The sequence below is a fragment of the Solanum stenotomum genome, chromosome 6, assembly GCF_019186545.1.
Source record: "Solanum stenotomum isolate F172 chromosome 6, ASM1918654v1, whole genome shotgun sequence".
Lineage (NCBI taxonomy): Eukaryota > Viridiplantae > Streptophyta > Magnoliopsida > Solanales > Solanaceae > Solanum > Solanum stenotomum.
In genome coordinates this window covers 31,679,446-31,697,773 of record NC_064287.1, presented here as the reverse complement: position 1 = coordinate 31,697,773, position 18,328 = coordinate 31,679,446, and the positions used below count along the sequence as shown (strand labels likewise).

Sequence of the window (18,328 nt, the reverse complement as noted above, 5' to 3'; positions counted from 1 at the left end):
TTATATCTCAATTTCATCTTTGACCAAATGAAGAAAAAGAAAAGAGAGATTATTATTCTTTTTAGAGAAAAAAAGATAAATATACCCTTAAACTATCGTAAATGGTACACTTATAATATTGAGACATTAGTGTCTTTACGCATTTCTATCATTTATACTAATGGACATACATGTGTCCTAATCCTGTGCATCTATTCGAAATTCTCAAAGAAAAAAGAAACATTTCTAAAAGAAGCACTCTTGATAGATAAAGAGGTTACATGATTTTTTTCACTTTCAAATAAAATTATACATGAAACGAGTAAAATAAATTAAATCTTTACAACTCTAATCTCACTTATTGAAGATGAAAAACCACCTCTTCAAGGTAGCGAATCTTTAACCAACCCTTTTTGTCAAAGTTTTCACATCACTACAACTGAGAATGTTGACGCGGTACCCATGTTCGGGTTCACGGGAGCATTAGTCTCCCTATTAGCTTGGGTCGTCATAGCTTGAGCCAATACTTGAAAAAGGGCTGGAAAATCAGCATGAGTCACTTGTTCGGCCAAAGATTCAACTGAAACTTGAGGAACCTCGGGCTCCACATTGTCATTGACCGCGTTCCTTCTCACATAAGATCTTTGAGGGGCCATTTCCTGAAAAGGATCGAATACTATTTAGGAGAAGGATCTTTATAGGGATAGACTCTATGGGATGACTTTAGAGTGATGAAAGAAGTGAATTTTTCAAAATGCTTTGTAGCCTCTGATTCATATATGTGATGCGCTTCACATTCATGAACAAGACTCTACTCAACACAGCTTGTCAGACATTCTAGGACCTTTTCTAAATCATTGTGCTCTGATTACCAAGTTTGTCACAATCCAAAATACACCATAGATGATACATGGTGTATAAGAACTCTGAGAGGCCCTACACAAGCCACTTGACATACATATAAACAATATAATAGATAGAAGCAAAGAGTTTCATCAATGAATAAAAGAGTGACTTTGTAAAGCAGAAATTTCATAGTCATGACAAGCCATCTAGTACATCAAAGAAAGTGATCGGGATGTAACATGTACACCACGTACAACATTCGAAAACTAAAATATAAGGAAACCAGACTAAATATGTTTTTGTCCTTAGAACATGAGGAGTCACCAACTCTACGAACTCCAAAAGATCACCAACTAGCCACAAGCGGAGGGAGAGGAAGCGACACACCCTACATTAGTGAAGTAATGTAGGCACAAGTATGCATTAGTGAAATAATGTAGGCACAAATATGCATTAGTGAAATAATGTAGGCACAAGTATGCATTAGTGAAATAATGTAGCACAAATATGCATTAATGAAATAATGTAGGCACAGGTATGCATTAATACATGGAATGTACTTCCATGTACTAAGTATGATGGATATACATAAAAATATAAAATAATAATAAGGGGACATGATTGAAAACATAAATTGCATTACCAAGCTAATCATCATAAAAGCCTTTAATGAAACATCATAAAACTTGAACATAGTCAATGCATCATAAATATAAGGAAAACTTCATAAAATATTTGAAATTAACTTAGTTCGTCTTGTGGGATATGCATTTCAATCGATATAGACCATGTGAGCTATAACATTGAATCTGGTGTCTTGCTCCCACATCAAAAAAATATGTCCTCACTTGCCAAGGCAAGGACCTTAACTTCTAGCTTAGGTGGATCCACTAGCTATGTCACTTAAGACAACCTACGGGGGTACGCAGTTAGGGATAAAGAGATTGCTACTAGAGACCCGTTCTCTACTAACGGGAGAGCCTCCATCTCAATATCCTCTCGGTATTAAGTAAAAATCTCAATGGAATAGTCATAACCATACACATATGATCATACATGGAAAAACACAATTAAGTTACCAACCCAAGCTTAAAACATCATAGAATAGCTCCTTAAACCGTGAATCATGCATAGGTGAGAAAACCTTTCACCATACCATGATCCCTTAATGTGAGAAAACCTTTGTCTTAAAGCAACCTAGATAATAATACAATCCTTTTCATAAACCATGCATATCTTTCATGAAAACATCAATCATAGTTTCATAATTTCTTTATAAATTCATACTTTTCTAGGGTTCATAGTTAATATCTTGTATCATGCATGGGTTCATATGAAATTGATTGTAAAGCATGTAATTATGTCAAAACTATCATGATATGATAAAAAACAAATAATTGAATCCATACAAACAAAATTCATGAGGAATTGAATGAACATCTAGCCAATTTAGAGAAATTAAATTGGAGAATAAGAGGAATCTTTGGGACTCAATGGGTGAATGAAACCCATTGATGAACTCTCTACATCTCTTGATCTTATAGACCAAAACAATGGTGAAAAAGGGATGATTGAATTGGAAACCCTAGCTCCTTCTTCCTTGCTCTTGAGAGGATTTTGGGGGAATGAAATGGAATCGGTAGATTTAGGAGTAAATTCAGTTAAATGGTCTCTTTTTATAGGTTAAAACGATGAGGTACATGTATTAGGTGCTTAGGAAAAGACCTAAATACCCTTATGAATCAACTGCTGAACCGAACTACAGGTTCAATCTACTCTGTAGAAAGTTCTCTAGACCGTATTGGTAAACCGGAGACTAAGTACTAGAACCTTAAAATTCATCCAACTTTGATGAGGCCTTTCTACGGCCCGTAAAACATCCTATGGTCTGTAGACCCAAACCATAGAACTCAACTTTATCTCCAAAATTTCCACTAAACCTGAAGTTCTTCTATGAAACCCATCAACGGTCTGTAGAACATCCCACGACCTGTCTTGGTTAATGATAGATTAAGTTAGTGGGACTTGAAATTTCCCATAACTTGACCCACTTCCTACGGATGCACTCTACTAGATTAAGTTACTGGGACTTGAAATTTCCCATAACTTGAAAGCATATTGATGTTCTTCGTTCAAGAAACTAGATAGAGAAAAACCTAAGAACTTGTTCTAAACTGAGTGACAAACTAAAACTAACTAAAATTGTCGACTCTTTATAAAAACTACCTAACATGTCTATTTGTAATGGTCCATGAAGTTGAAATCTTAAAAATATCAAATTTACACACAACTTTAGGTAAAACATGCATAACCCATAACTTTTTTGCCCCAAACTTCAATTGTTGAGAGGTTATGTTGTTGGAAACTTGACCTAGAGATCTTTAAGCTGATGTAGGACCTCTAAATTCTTATATATTGAGAGATATACTCGTTTCAAGTTAGACATATACCAAATTTTTGAAATGTATTGTCGTAATGAAATCTTCAACTTGAATTTTTATTTCAAGACTCCCTTTGGCTTCTAACTTTGGTCCAATACTTCGAACACCTTCATACATCACTCCTTTGATACAACCAACCATTTACATCCTCACTCTCCCAATATCTCAGCGACAGGTGATGTATAACGATAAGATTAAACTCGTAAGTATTTGGCGTCCTAATTTAAACACTCTGAACGTGAGAGGTGTTACAAATTTGGTGGGTTTAATACCTAACTCTTTGTATCTTGAGATATACTCGTTCAAAGTTAAAACTTTTATACAACTCATTAAGATAAATTGTTCGTATAGTCTCTTACAAGTTAACTTGTACCAAAACTTTTGTAACTCCTTAAACCTTGGCTTAACTTCATTGTAATTTGTGAATATCATACAAAATAGTGCAAAAGGATCGAATATGTGTGTAGAATCACAATTCTCAACGCATTCTCTTCAAAACTCTATTAGAATTGATAATTTTACTAGAGGTACAAGTTTAATATATGTTACATATTACAATACTGCTTCTCCTTTTTTTCCCCAGTATTAGATGCTAGTAGTTGAGTTTTTGAATTTATTATTCAGTTGGTAAGCAGTTTATGATAATATTTGTGCAAAAAAAATCTGTCCACTTTTAATGGTGATGGTTTTCTCAGAGTCAAACTATAAGAACTTTGACTAACATTTTTAAGATATATTTTTTCATTATATTGATATACAAAAAATTGCAATTTATAGTACTTTATTCATAAGTTTTTGAATATCTATTTTTTCTGTTTAAAATATGAATTAATGTGATCTAATTTAATTTTGAAAATTAGTCAAATTGACTTTCAAAAAGTGCAACATGCAGTTTTTAAAATGAGAAAATAAATAAATAAATAATATAAACCATATTTACAAAAAAATACAAATAAAACACAATTTATGTATATTATTATATTTTTTCTAAAAAATAAAACAAAAAACAACTAAGCTACGCACTTCTTTTGTTCAAGTAGTGTCACTTATAATATATAGAGACCCTCTAAGTTTGCTTTCGTTTCTTAACCGTATGTACCTATTTAGCAATTTTTTTAGACGAAACAATGTCACGCGTGACACCCCTTCCCCCTTCCTAATTGCACCCCTAGCAACATGCAAAATAAAAATGTACTGAGGGAGTATGAAAGAAAGTAATATAAGTTGAATATGTAAGGGGATATATAATTATTTACAAAAGCAAGTCATCAAGAAATGGTAGGTTGAGGATCCCAGAAGCAAGAAGAAATGCAATAATCCACATTGGTAGAATCCATTGAAAGACAGCAACTAAAATCTGTTTTCCTGTGACAAAATATTTATTAAAATATATTAGTATATACTACAAGGAAGTAAATAAAAGAAAAGTAATTAAATAATTAAATAATTACCAGTAGAGGCAGATGTGTTTTCAGTTTTATGAATAAGCCATTCACCAGTTTGTCTTAGCTTCTTCTCAACATCCCCTTCATTCTCCCCAACAGAATTGGACAAAATTGAATCAAACAATGTTTTATTCTCCTTTGCACTCCTTAATAAATTAAACCAAAAAAGAAAAAGTTGAGACGGTAATATCAGATAGGCGTGGCAAAATCAAACTCAACCCGTACAATCCGATCCAATCCATTTAGGTTTGAGTTGGTTATTGATCCGTCCATTTGTTAGTTCAACGTATCTCAACCTAACACATTTCAACCCATTAAAAATTGGGTTGATTATGAAATCCAAATTGTTTTTTGATAAAATCTTGTCAAAATATTTTTTAATTTTCTTTTTTGATTTTATATGTTATATATAGTTAATAATGATTTTTTTTTATTAGATACTAAAAACTTATAAAATAACAAATAAAACTATTAAAACCTAGGAAAAATTGAGTGAATTGGGTTATGACCCGTTATTAACTTGTCACCTAATCTGTTTTAACCCAACCCATTTTGGCCACAATAGATTTGGGTTGGATTGAGTCTTGACTCGTTTATTGTCTTAACTCATTTTGACCTGCCCAAATTTTACTCAACCCGCCCAATTGCCAGTAAAAGAAGGGATACGTACCTGCTGGTATCTCTATCTTTAAAAATGCCAGCACCAATGGCTCTTTCGATCTCTGCAACTGACAGTTTCCTTTCGACTCTTGTTTGGCTTTTGAGAAATGGAGGTTTTAACTTAGGGTCAGTAGGTGGTAGAGATGAAGATGCAAAAATTGAGGACATGGACATACACATACACTTTACTCCAACCATTTTAGATTATGGCTTAACCTTATCTTCTTACAGATATTACTTTCTTTTTTGGGATGACACACCTTTTGTTTTTTTCAAATAACTTATATATCATCGTATATTATTAAAAACTAGGAAAATTATATATCATCATATTTAAAGTGAACTTTTTATAATTAAGTAGAAATAAAAAGACAAATTTTATTTTGATTAGAGTCCAGATTTGTGTTTCCTCTTAAATAAAATAACTAAGGGAAAAAATAAATCTTCACATTAAGTTGACATCAGAGAAAACAATCAATTTTTTTCTTGAAAAAATAAATATTGACATTATAATGTTATGACTTTTTTAAAAGTCAAAAATTGAATTACTAGATTTATAATTTTAATACAATATCATGTCTACTCCCGATTAAAGTTAATTCAAACACTATATCATTCATTTATTAAAGTAATAAATCATTATTAAAAATTAGTCGAAGAACTAATAAATAGGCAATCTATAAGTGTTCACGAATTTTAATCAATTTCACGCGGATAAAGAAATCGTGAATACCTTAATTATGATAATTTCCTTGATAATTTATTGAAAATTCTACTTCTAATCATTTCAAATTGTTATATTTCATTTTTTATTTTAAAAAACACTAAAATTCGTAACCTAATGTAATCTTAAAAAGAGAAAATAGATCTTATTTTCCATTTCAAAAATAAAATAAAATGAATTCATCTAATTAATCATTTTCTTTAAATTGGACGCAATTCAAAATTTTATTTATTTTATAGAAGTACAAAAAAATACTCAAAAATTAAGGAATAAAGAAAAAGGAAAAAGGGTAAAAAAAAATAGAGGAGAAAGAAGAAGCAAGTTACTTCTTCCAAAAGGTAACAATCAACCTAACAAATATTAATTTTTGTAATGATAGTTTAGATTAAATCTAGGGGTGTGGAGGTTTGCATTGATGTTAACTAGGCATATAATTGCTTGCTCAATAAAGCCTAAGAACCATAGATAAGTTGGGTAGTTATTAGTAATACTAATCTTCTTTCGATCTCATAACATTAGTTCATAAAATATTCTTTATGTCTCATCTATGTAATTCACAAATCAACCCATTTCCTTGATTTTGCAACTAGAATCAACTAAAGTTTCACACATTGAGTTAATTATCCATTCCTATTGGTTTCTTTCAAGCACCAATTTGAGATCTAGAGTAGGATTAATTTGGCCACCTTAAATTAAGTTCATGCTAAACAATTCAAATTCATGATTGAAAAAAAATAAAATAGAGCAAGGGAAAAGACCCACAAATTTAAATCAACACCCAACCCCATAATCACACCCCTAGAACTTGGGGTTTTAGCTACACATCATAAAAGACAAAGAAATTATACCTATGAAGTTAGTAGCTATCACTGTATTGAAATTGAACAATAATCTTAAGCACTCACTTCGTTTTCAACCCTAAAATGTCGATTATAAGGTTAACCAAAACCTCAAAACTAAGAACAAAACTGAATATTCTCTATTTCAGTGTCTAATGAGTAAAAATTGATCAAAAATTCACTTTCTCCAAAATTTCTTTCGCACCCCATTTGCCAAACTCATTCGGCGAATCGTCATTCTTATCTTTCAGTTCACCCTTTACTTTTTTTTTTATTTTTTATTTTAATACCCTTAGCTGGGTAGGGGCTGAGCAACACCCCCAGGCCTTACCATTTAACAAAGCAAAATACAAGGAGGGGGATATAAACCTAACCTCCGACCTATGGTGGTTCAGTAGTCAACTTTCCCAGGAGGGTAGTCAACTCATCCCCTTACAAGCAAGGTAATCCAAAAGACTAAGCACCTAAAGAGAGGACTCCTCTCCGTACATAGAATCTAGGAAGCATAAACTAGGGAGACTCTCCTTTTACAATATATAAAGCTATCCTATTGAACGAAGCTGTATGCTTAACTACAGCTAATTCGAGGTGGTTGCAACTCTTTAGGGGGGTTCTTTGATCCTCTTAATCTTTCTCCTTCTGAAACTCGCCATCTCAAGCAAGTCTAGTTGATAATATGCTCTTGCCTCTTTTGGTAATTGTTGACTATTGAAGTAGAGTTGTGGACTAGTGATCTTGTGACTGTGTTTTGAGAGTGAGTCCGCCACAAAATTAGCTTCTCTGAAAATGTGGTTACATTTGAATTTTTGCGTCTGTCTGATGAGTGTCTGTAATTTTAGCATCTGTGCGTTGATGCTCCAGTGCGGTGCTGTTTTTTTCGTTATCCAGTCGACCACCAGCTGGGAATCTACCTCCAAAATAATTTTACAGTAGCCTAATTCCAGGGACCAGGTCATCCCAAAAATAGCCGCTTCTATTTCTGCCTTGTTATTGGTTCCCTCTCCTAGTGGAGTGGCAAAAGCCAATAGCATGGATCCTTCTTGGTTTCTGATTATGCCTCCTGCTCCCAGCCTGCCTGGATTGTTTAAGGCACTCCCATCCGAGTTAATTTTAACCCATTGGTCTGGTGGTTTGCACCACATAACCTTAGTCACTTTGGTATCATGGATGCATTTTTCCCCTTTGGCGATCAGTTCCTTCCAATTTGAGGGCCAACTGATTTGAGGAAATGTCGTAGTCATGAGTTTGTAGTTGTCCTTGTAAATGGAGTATTTGACTCTGCTCATGTTGGATTGTTTCCCTCCGTATTTGCTAGCACATCTATTTTTCCATAGATTCCAACAGATGAATATTGGCGTAGCTTGTAAACGGAGCCTATGTGCTTCATTGTTGCATTTGGTAGACCACCATTGCATAATTAACTGAGACAGTGAACTGTGATCATTGTTGATTCCAGCAGCTGCAGCAAAACTTCTCCATACGTATGTCGCAAAAGGTCCACTGTTGAAGATGTGCTCTATGTTGTCCTGGCCTGCCCTGTTACAACAACAAAAACAATGTGTTGGCTCATTGCCAAAACTGGTTAGCTTTTCATTAGTAGGGAGTTTACCCCGTAGGGTTCTCCATAATAAAAAGGAAGCTTTAAAAGGGATGTTCTTATGCCATGTGAAGTTGTTAAAATAAGACTTGGCTTTCTTCTCCCTTATATCATTCCAAGCTGATGAGCACGTGAATTTGCCATCATTGTTTAGCTGCCAGATAGCTTGGTTTGGAAGGTCCATCTGGATGTGCAGTTCAGTGGAAAGGATGTTTGCTAGCTTGCTGTGGGGAGCTTGTTGTAAAAGCATGCTCAGGTTCCATTGCCCCTCGACCCAAAATTCTGCCACTGTTGTATTGTTGAACCGATTACTGTCGGGGGAGAATTGAGCAAGATGTCCGTCACCTAACCAGTTGTCCCACCAAAAGGAGCAATTGCCAGAATTGAGATTCCATTTAATATGCTCCTCCACTTTTTGTTTGTTGTGCATCAAGTGCTTCCAGGTCAATGAATCCCCTGTGTCCCATTTCTTGCTGATGGGGTTGGATCGTTGACAGTATTTAGCTTTTAAAAAATCCCCCCAAAGAGTGTGTTTGGATCTGAAGACCCACCATTGTTTATATTGGAAGGCCATGCACACATCCTTTAGGTTTCTCATGCCAACTCCGCCTTCATCATATGGAAAACTAAGTTTCTTCGAGGAGGCCCAATGGTATTTTTTCCTCTCATCTCTCCATCCCCAGAAAAAATTTGCCATGATGCTTTGAACCTGCTTTAGGACAGTTACAGGAGGTGTCACAACTGATAAGAGATGAATGGGTAACGACTGCAAGACATGCTGTACTAGAACTGCTCTACCACCATAACTCAACAACTTGGTTTGCCAACCTGTGATCCTGCACAATACTTTGTTAATAAGGTTAGAAAAATAAATTATTCTAGGTCTACCAACAAATAAAGGGCAACCAAGATATGTAAGAGGGCTCTCTTTCTGTTTGAAGGCAGTGAGTCTTTTGATCCTTTCCTTGGTGCTGTTGAAGGCATTCGGATGGACCATGAAGTGGCTTTTATCAGTGTTTACAAGCTGGCCTGACGTTTCTTCATAGATTTTCAAGGTTTTCATAATCAGCCTCAAGGTTTTTTGCCTTCCAGAAGTGAAAAGAATAATATCATCCGCAAAGCTAAGATGATTTACTTGAGGGCCTCTAGGTTCCATAAAGAATCCATGGTATTCCGGGTTATTGTGAAGTCTGTTCAAGGATCTAGACAGGACCTCCGCACCTAAAATAAATAGGGCCGGAGATAATGGATCACCTTGTTTGAGACCCCTCGTGGATTGGAAGAAGCCATGTCTTTTGCCATTAATAATAATAGAGTACCAGTTGTTATCCATGATCCTCCAAACCATATCAAAAAAGACCTCATCAAACCCCATTTTTCTCAATACCAAGCATATATAAGACCATGAGACCCTATCATACGCCTTAGCCATGTCTAGCTTAATAACCACATTGCTCCCAATATTAGGTTTCTTGATCTGATGAATAATCTCTTGGGCCAGCATAATGTTCTCTGATATACTCCTCCCTTTGACAAAACCAGATTGGTTGAGGGATACTAACTCAGGTAGAATAGAACCCAATCTGGAACTCATCAGTTTAGAAATGATTTTGCTAGTAAAGTTACTTAAACTGATGGGCCTGAACTCAGTGATTTTGTTAGGATTGCAGACTTTAGGCAGGAGAACAATGCAAGAGTGAGAAAAATATTTAGGCATTATCTGCCCACAGAAAAAAGCCTGAATGACTGTCAGGAGATCATGTTTGATAATATGCCAGCATTTCTGAAAGAAGAAGCCATTCATCCCATCTGGCCCAGCAGTAGAGTTAGGATTCATAGAGAATACTACCTCTTTCAACTCTTCCATATTAGGAACAGCAGTAAGATTGTCATTCTGTTGCTGATTAACCATCCTAGGAATGCAATCCAAGGGGCCCTCATTGATGAGCTTATTTTCTCCTGTAAATATGTTCTGAAAATGGTCACAAGCAGCCTTGGCAATATTTTCATCACCCTGTATCCATTCTCCATCTTCCCTGAGTAGTTTGTGGATAAACAACCTTCTTCGTCTTCCCCTTATTAGAGAGTGGAAGTATTTAGTATTGTGATCTCCTTCTCTGAACCATTGTAATTGGGTCTTCTGTTTTAAAATGGAGTCCTCTAGTTTCAAAAACTTTATATATTCTGCATTCAGTTCATGAAGAGTAGACCTGCTGCTGTCAGTTTGCTCTTGTATAAGTTTCTCCTCTGCAGTTCTGACCTTCTCCTCATATTCCCTGACTTTCATAAAGATGTCCCCAAACTCTCTTCTGGACCAGTTGCTGAGGGTGTTGGATAGCCTTTTCAATTTCTGGTGAAATCTCCACATGTCATTGCCCTCGACTTCCCTTTCCCAGCAAGACTTAACCATGTCAAGAAAGTTGGGATGTTCAGCCCAGCAGTTCAGAAATTTGAAATATTTGGTATGCTCCTCCTCTCTGACAACCATTTCCATAAGTAGGGGGCGGTGGTCAGACCCTATAGAGGATAGGTGTGTAATGGTGGTTTGAGGCATTTTTTCCAGCCAGTTGTCATTAACCAGAGCTCTATCCAGTCTTTTCCATATTCTGTGGTGGATCCCTCTATTGTTGGACCAGGTATATTTCTGACCACTGAAGCCTAAATCCAGGAGTCCATACGCTTCAATCACGGCTATGAACTCCAGGCTTTTCCTCATGTTATAGGGTACTCCTCCCAATTTTTCCTCAATGTTTGTAATGACATTGTAATCACCTACAGAGCACCAGGGTCTGTTATTATCAGCAGCATTGTAAAGCATTCTATCCCACAAGGGTCTTCTAAGATGATCTTTGCACTTAACATATACAAAAGTAATGGTGAATTGGTTAGGAAGTGCATTGTGTCGAATATCACAAGTAATTTGCTGATCATCCTCCTCTATTACAACACAATCAATGTCAGCCGTCCAAAAAAGCCAAATTTTTCCATTGCCATTACTTGTTGCCTGCTCCATAGATAGATGTTGTTTAAAATTTTGAACATGGGTGTTGTCAGAAAAGGGTTCAAGAATAGCAATGATGGAGAGTTTGTGCATTTTCTTGAGCATTTTGAGCCTTTCAAGAGCTCCTTGTGTGTTGATCCCCCTTACATTCCAGATGAGTGTATTAATCATTGAGATGATCTGGTAGTAAAGAGCCTAGTGTTTGGTCTGCCAGCAGTGACAGTGTTGATGTCCTGAGTTGTGAATTTGAATTTGTCATGGTGAATACCTCTGGGTGATAGACCCTGTTGACTGGCCACCTGTTGGATCTCATTCTCAACTCCCTGATCAGGATAAGGGCTAAAGGCTCTAATCAGAAGCTCACTAGCCTCATCATCCTCATTAGGGTCCTTGAGGGACTGATTGTCCATATCAACTTCATCCTCTGAGTTTTTCACAGCATATTCATCTACTATAGGTCCCTTATTCATTTGGCACTTTTCAACTCTCTTATCAGAAGGTACATTAGTAGGGGGAGTCATATATTGGGTCTGTAAAGGGGTTATGTCCATGCCTAGGTGTTCATTAACCATAATGAATTTCTTGCAATTCTCCTCATTGCTTCGTTGTTCCCTTTGCTGCACACTATCTGTTTGGAGATTCTTTTTCTTCTTTGCAGCCTCCCTCTTTTTTTTGCTAGGTTTGTTTTTACTTTTGGGTGTTTCCCCTAGGTTGCTGGTACTAGCCTTGGCTCCCATATCTTTTGCCATAGCACCTTTATTCTGATTACCTATAGTTCTTACCTCCTCTTGTTGTTTTCCTCTGTTATTTCCTGTCTCTGGCTGTCTTTGATGCTGCAGTTGCTGCTGGTCAGTATTTTGCTGCTGGCTTATAGTGGTAGCAGGGGCTTTAGGTCTAGTATTGTGGTTACAGTGTGTACCCTCATGCATAACATGAGTCAGATTCCCCCCATTGGTCACCCCTTCCTGCATGTTAGTGTGGTTCTCCTAACATCCCCCATCCATCCCTCCTTCAGCTTCAACACTGTCATCACTATACGATATATTGGGGTATGTGGGGATTGGGAGCATTGAGTCAATACCTGTGCCTTTGTTATTTTCTTTGTTTCCTGCTTGCTTGACCTGTGTTTTTTGGTAATGGTCTACTGTAGGCCTGTTTTGAGTTCCTGATGTTGTTGTCTTTCCCTTATTGTTTTGCTCCTGTGTGTCTTCATTGTGTTTTTCCTGCAAGCTGAGATTATTAAAAGCATTATAATTAGAGGTATTACCTGTACCTGTAGGTTGTGCTGTGGTATGTGATTGTCCTTTTGGCAGTTTGTTTTGTGGAGAAGTTGGTCTCCACATTGTCCTTTGTGTTCTTTCTTCCTGTGGTTTAGTGTGTTTTCTTTTTGCCACTTGCCATGCTTCTTCTTTTTGGTCGTCAGGTTGGTGTTGCAGGCTTCTTTCCTTGGTGCTTTGGTGCTGTTGCTCCTCCTGATCATTTGCCTTGGGTGATCTGTGTTCATTGCTTTGTTGTCCAGATTCTCTTGTATTAATATTTTTCATCTCAGCTCCAAGCTCCTTCCTTCGTTTGGAATCTTCATCCCTTATTTTGAAGTTACAGTCACCTATCATATGCCCTTGGTGTTTGCAATACATACAATAGGGAGGAATGTTTTCATATTCTATGGTCTGCCATCTCCCTATAGTGAGGTCCTCATCATCCAATCCTATCCAAACATGTCGAGGTCTATCCTTAGTGAGATCAACCTGTACCTTTACCTTGGCCATACTAGCTCTAGTTCTCTTAATAGAAGCTGTATCCAAGTACAACACTTTGCCCACAGACTCAAGTAGAGGGGTGATAAATTCTTTCTTGAAACAATGCCATGGTAATCCTGGCAACAATACCCATATTGGAACAATAGGTGTCTCTTCTTCAGGCTTAAAATTGGGAGTCCACGCCTGTATTCTCATCAATTTTCCTTCAATGGTCATTCTCTGTTGAGTCCAGACAGTGTTATAGTCCAACTCATTTTCCAAATCAATAAAAACATGCCTAGCATTGTAATGCGCAATATTAACCCCCCCATTCAGCTGAGTTTGAAGGATAAAGCTTTTCCTGATGAGTTCAATTTTGGGCATTGTGGTACTGAATTTACCTATAAGAGTGTACCTACAGTCCACTGTCAGTTTGTTCATGAAGTCATCCATATCATAAATCACAGCCGGCTGACCCTGTTTAGTAGTATGTCTGGGAGGGACTAATTCGATCGACTTAGCATGAGTAACATGAATTTGTCTAAGTCTAGCAGCTATTGTTTGTACCACAGTATAGGGGGCTGGTTCGACATTTAAATCCTTTCTAATATTTTGACTCTCATTGGGGTTGTGAGGTACTTTGGGTTGAGTAGGATGTGGTGATTGTTGGCTTTGCTGGTTGGGGGTGGTGTGTCTATCAAAATTGGAGGAAATTTTTGGGAAATCCTTGTGATACTTATTGGATTCAGCATCCCCTCTTTGATCAGGTAGCTGGGCTCGACTCCCATTCTTCCCATTGGATTCAGCATTTCGATTAGATTGTTGTTGAGAATCAACGTCTTTCCTATTTGTTTCCTGATCCTTCAACACAACAATCTTTACCCCATTTGTGGTGACATCCATATGGTCTTTGCTACTATCCAAACTAACTACTTTCCTATTATGCTTAGATTGAGACGACTTACCTGGCTGGTTGTCCTCCACAGTCAGTTCTTGATTCTTCAAATTATTGTTGTTTTCCTGCTGCCCCTGCATTTGATCAATATTCACGTTATTAACATGAGCAGTATTCTTACCTGTTTCCGGTTGTCTTCCATTAGTTGTAGCTGCAGCAGTTGGTTTAATCCCAAAGGAGAAATGTGAGGAGCTTTCCACTTCTATCACTTCCACATCTGTAGACCTTGCATTCTCTTGTAGGGGCGTTTGATTTGGTCCTATTCGTGTGTCCCCTTGCCTGTGTTTGATCTCAATTTTGTGTCCCTCCACTGGATGCTGGTCTTGTTCTTGACCATTAGGACCTGCATAGTCTTGGGATTTTGTCCCCAACTGTTCTTCCTGACTTGTGCAATTGAGTTCCTTCACTTTGGTTTGTTGCTCGGCTGTAAGATCTACTAATCGTGCTTGGATTCCTTGTTGGTTGTGGTCCTGCAGTGTGCTGATAGATATATTGGTGAGGTGTATCTCCTCTTCCAGAGAATCATCGACTCTAACTACACCGCCTCCATTTTTCATTTTTTTATAGCTTGTTCGTCGGAATCCTTATCGCCGGTGATTGGGCCGGCCATTTGACTCGAGATTGAAGTGGGAGATAGCTCTTCATCAGGCGAGTATTCCCCAGTATTCAAAACGCCATAAAATTGCTGGAAATCCGAGCGAATCTGCAGGCGCATTTCAGGCGATTGTTCGGCGATTTGCCCTGAATTCCCATCCTTGGATCTCTCAACTGGAACGGTGGAATCACTGGGGTTTTTTGTATGTTGTAGCTCTTGATTAATAGAATCATTCCCACTAAACAGCTTTCGATGAATCAACCTCTCACGATCTGGGGAAATAATTTGTTGAATCCCGTCCAACTCCTTCTCCGAAATCGCGATGTTCATCGCCTCTGTATTTCGCGAATTCGTGGAGTTATAGGAGGAATTAGGAGACGATGCTTGGTGGGTTTTGTTCGTCTGTTCAAAGCGCTCCTGTTGGACTTTGTCCGGCGGCCGGAAGAGGCCCACCGGCGGCTCACGCGCCATTCTGGCTGGTGAACTAGCCGTTAGACCTGTATTGCTGTGTGTAAATTTTAGAGAGATTTCCGCGTAGAGAGAGAAGTTAGAGAGAGAAAAAAATTAGGAAATGGGGAAGGGATCAGTTCACCCTTTACTGGCTTAAGGCTTTAAGTGTTTGAACTTCAATGGGCAGACTCGATGGAATACGCCTTTTATGATTGGCGAGTAGCCAAATTTCACCTTGTTCGCCTAATTTAACCTTCATTTTCACTCAGCAATCTGTCACTTTCGGCGATGAGTTTGGGTTCGCCTTTATTAATTCGGTGAATCACCGATGTGACCTCTCTTCGCTAATCTTCCTTGATATTGGACATCAAATATTGTCATTTTCGGTGATATTTAGCCCATTGGGTGATTCACTTTTTTGTTTAGGCGGTCAGCAGTTTGGAGATTTCTACTCTTTTCAGTGTTTTGGCCTCTTTTCTCGTTCATTCATTGTTGCATTGTCCTTTAGCCTCCATAGCTGCAAATCATCAAGATATCATCAAAATAGGACATAATTAGACATTGAGTACACTAATTGTTGAACTAAAAAGCCTCAAATGAGTGCAAATCTACCACTCATAACCCAACAAGTCATAAATGACTTGGACTCGCTATAAAAAAACTCTAAAAGCAGAAAAGAAAGTAATAAAGAGGAAATGACGTGGAGGGTAATTACATAAGATATGTTCCAATTTATGTTTTCACTATGTTTTGGCTCTGCCTGTGTGTTGAATTTATGCTTCAAAAGTTACATCATTCATGTGAATCCAATATTGTTACATTTGTTAGTGAGTAATAAGTATTCATTCATCCTTAATTAGAGATTTTAGATTCGGGCTCTGCTACAAAATAACTTTTCAATCAAGTAGTATTTTGTATTTCATTGTTTTTTTTTTTAAAAAAGTTTTTAATTTCCTAAGACCAATTCTTATAAATGATCGAAGAAAAAACAAAGATAAAAAAAAAATGGCCACAGAGAAAAAGGAGACCAATATCATCATTATACATTGAACTTAAAAGGGAGACGAATCAAGTCTATCGTTAAATTGATTTTAAAGAATGTCAATCAAATTTATTGGCATATTTTTTTTATCCCGCTTGAGTGATTGTTATGGATGAACATATAGAAACAAAGTACTTTGATTGGGTCACGATATTAATATCAAAAATCAATATAAAATCAAGGATAATCTCTTGTGAATATTTTATAAGAGAAAAAAGAAAGTCAAACATGTAATTGAAGTAGAGTTAATATCTCAAAAGGTCATTCAACTTTGAGAATTTATCTAGCAAAATCATTAAACTTTGTTTTGTATCAATAAAATTACTAAACTTAGACATTTCTATCAATAAAATCACTCAATCAAAATTATTAAATAAAATATTGACATAGCAAAATAAATTATTTGTATATTTTTATATCAGGTAAACACGGACCCACAAATAGATAAAATTAAAGAAAACTTATTAAAAAAATTCGGACAGACTTAATCACGGAAACAAATATTTTTTTTATGATATTATTGTATAGTTTATGTCTTGATTTAATAAATAAATGAAAAAAAATTCTCAGTGAAACATAATTTGGTATTACTGTAATACCATAATATTTAGTTTACCTCCTTAATAAAAAATGAGTATACGTACTTCAGCAAAACAACAAATTAAATCCAAAACAGGAAGAAAAACAATAAACAAATGTCAAAATAGAACAGGTAAGTATTATTACTAATTAAGTTCTTCGACGTGTAATTTATTTAGATGTTTCTTCATATATATAATAGGTAAAGATCTACTTTTCCTTCGTAATTCCACTGTTTGCTAATGTTAGATTTGTTTGAGCTTGAATAAATTAATTTTCAAAATTGTTGATAAATAAGTTTTGAAATTTGAAATCGTTTTCGGACATACATTTTAGTTGTTTTTCTTTAAATAAAAAAAATTGTGAGAGGAAGTGAAAAGTTCTTAATGAGATTTCTTTAATTTTATTTATTTGTGGGATTCATATTTACATGATATAAAAATAATAATTTATTTTGCTATGCCAATACTTTTTTTAGTGATAAATTTGATTGAGTGATTTTAATGATACAAAAGAACGTTCAATGGCTTTAATGGATAAATTATGAAAGTTGAGTGACCTTTTGAGATATTAACTCAATTGGAGTAGTTTAATCACATTTTAAATATTTGCTTAAAGATTCACTCAATCATTTTTTTTTTAGAAAATCTAGCATTAAACATTTCACAACACACAAACACACACACTCACAACCAAAATTTAAAAGACGAAATTGCCCAGAGAAAATTATTAAATATTTTTCCCTTTTAAAAACTAAATCATAACAACAACAACAACAACAACAACAACTACTACTACTACTACTACTACTACTACGATGAGAATGATAATAATAATGATGATAATGATAATCATAATGATGATAATGATAATCATAATGATGATAATGATAATGATAATCATAATGATGATAATGATAATCATAATGATGATAATGATAATCATAATCATAATGATGATAATCATAATCATAATGATGATAATCATGATGATGATGATGATGATAATAATGATAATAATGATAATAATAATAATAATAATAATAATGATGATGATAATGATGATGATGATGATGATGATGATGATGACATATAATGTAAGCACAATCACACACACACACACACACATATATATATATATATATATTACTAAAAGTTGGAAGATCTTAACCTCAAAGTTGGATTACTATTTTACCCCTACAATATATATATATATATATATATATATATACTACTACTACTACTACTACAATAATGATGAGAATGATAATAATAATGATGATAATGATAATCATAATCATAATGATGATAATCATAATGATGATAATCATGATGATGATGATGATGATAATAATGATAATAATAATAATAATAATAATAATAATAATAATAATAATAATAATAATAATAATAATAATAATAATAATAATAATAATA

At 35.4% G+C, this 18,328-nt stretch overlaps 1 protein-coding gene across 1 annotated transcript; it reads right to left on the bottom strand.

The window, feature by feature from the left end:
* Positions 1-4,469: 4,469 nt before the first annotated feature.
* Positions 4,470-5,625, bottom strand: LOC125868110 (probable NAD(P)H dehydrogenase subunit CRR3, chloroplastic). Its single transcript, XM_049548712.1, has 3 exons — positions 5,382-5,625; positions 4,718-4,857; positions 4,470-4,631 (listed from the first exon to the last, which is right to left on the bottom strand). Exons 1-3 carry the CDS (start codon positions 5,567-5,569, stop codon positions 4,519-4,521), a joined length of 441 nt encoding a protein of 146 aa, XP_049404669.1. The 5' UTR covers positions 5,570-5,625; the 3' UTR covers positions 4,470-4,518.
* Between the last annotated feature and the right edge of the window lie 12,703 nt (positions 5,626-18,328).

What these genes read in the sequence shown, in the direction of transcription:
- LOC125868110 (XM_049548712.1), bottom strand. Translation starts at nt 5,569, where the DNA reads ATGGTTGGAGTAAAGTGTATGTGTATGTCCATGTCCTCAATTTTTGCA. An exon ending in AAAGATAGAGATACCAGCAG is followed by an intron (nt 4,858 to 5,381) that starts GTACGTATCCCT and finishes TAATTTATTAAG; the next exon opens with GAGTGCAAAGGAGAATAAAA. An exon ending in AAACACATCTGCCTCTACTG is followed by an intron (nt 4,632 to 4,717) that starts GTAATTATTTAA and finishes ATTTTGTCACAG; the next exon opens with GAAAACAGATTTTAGTTGCT.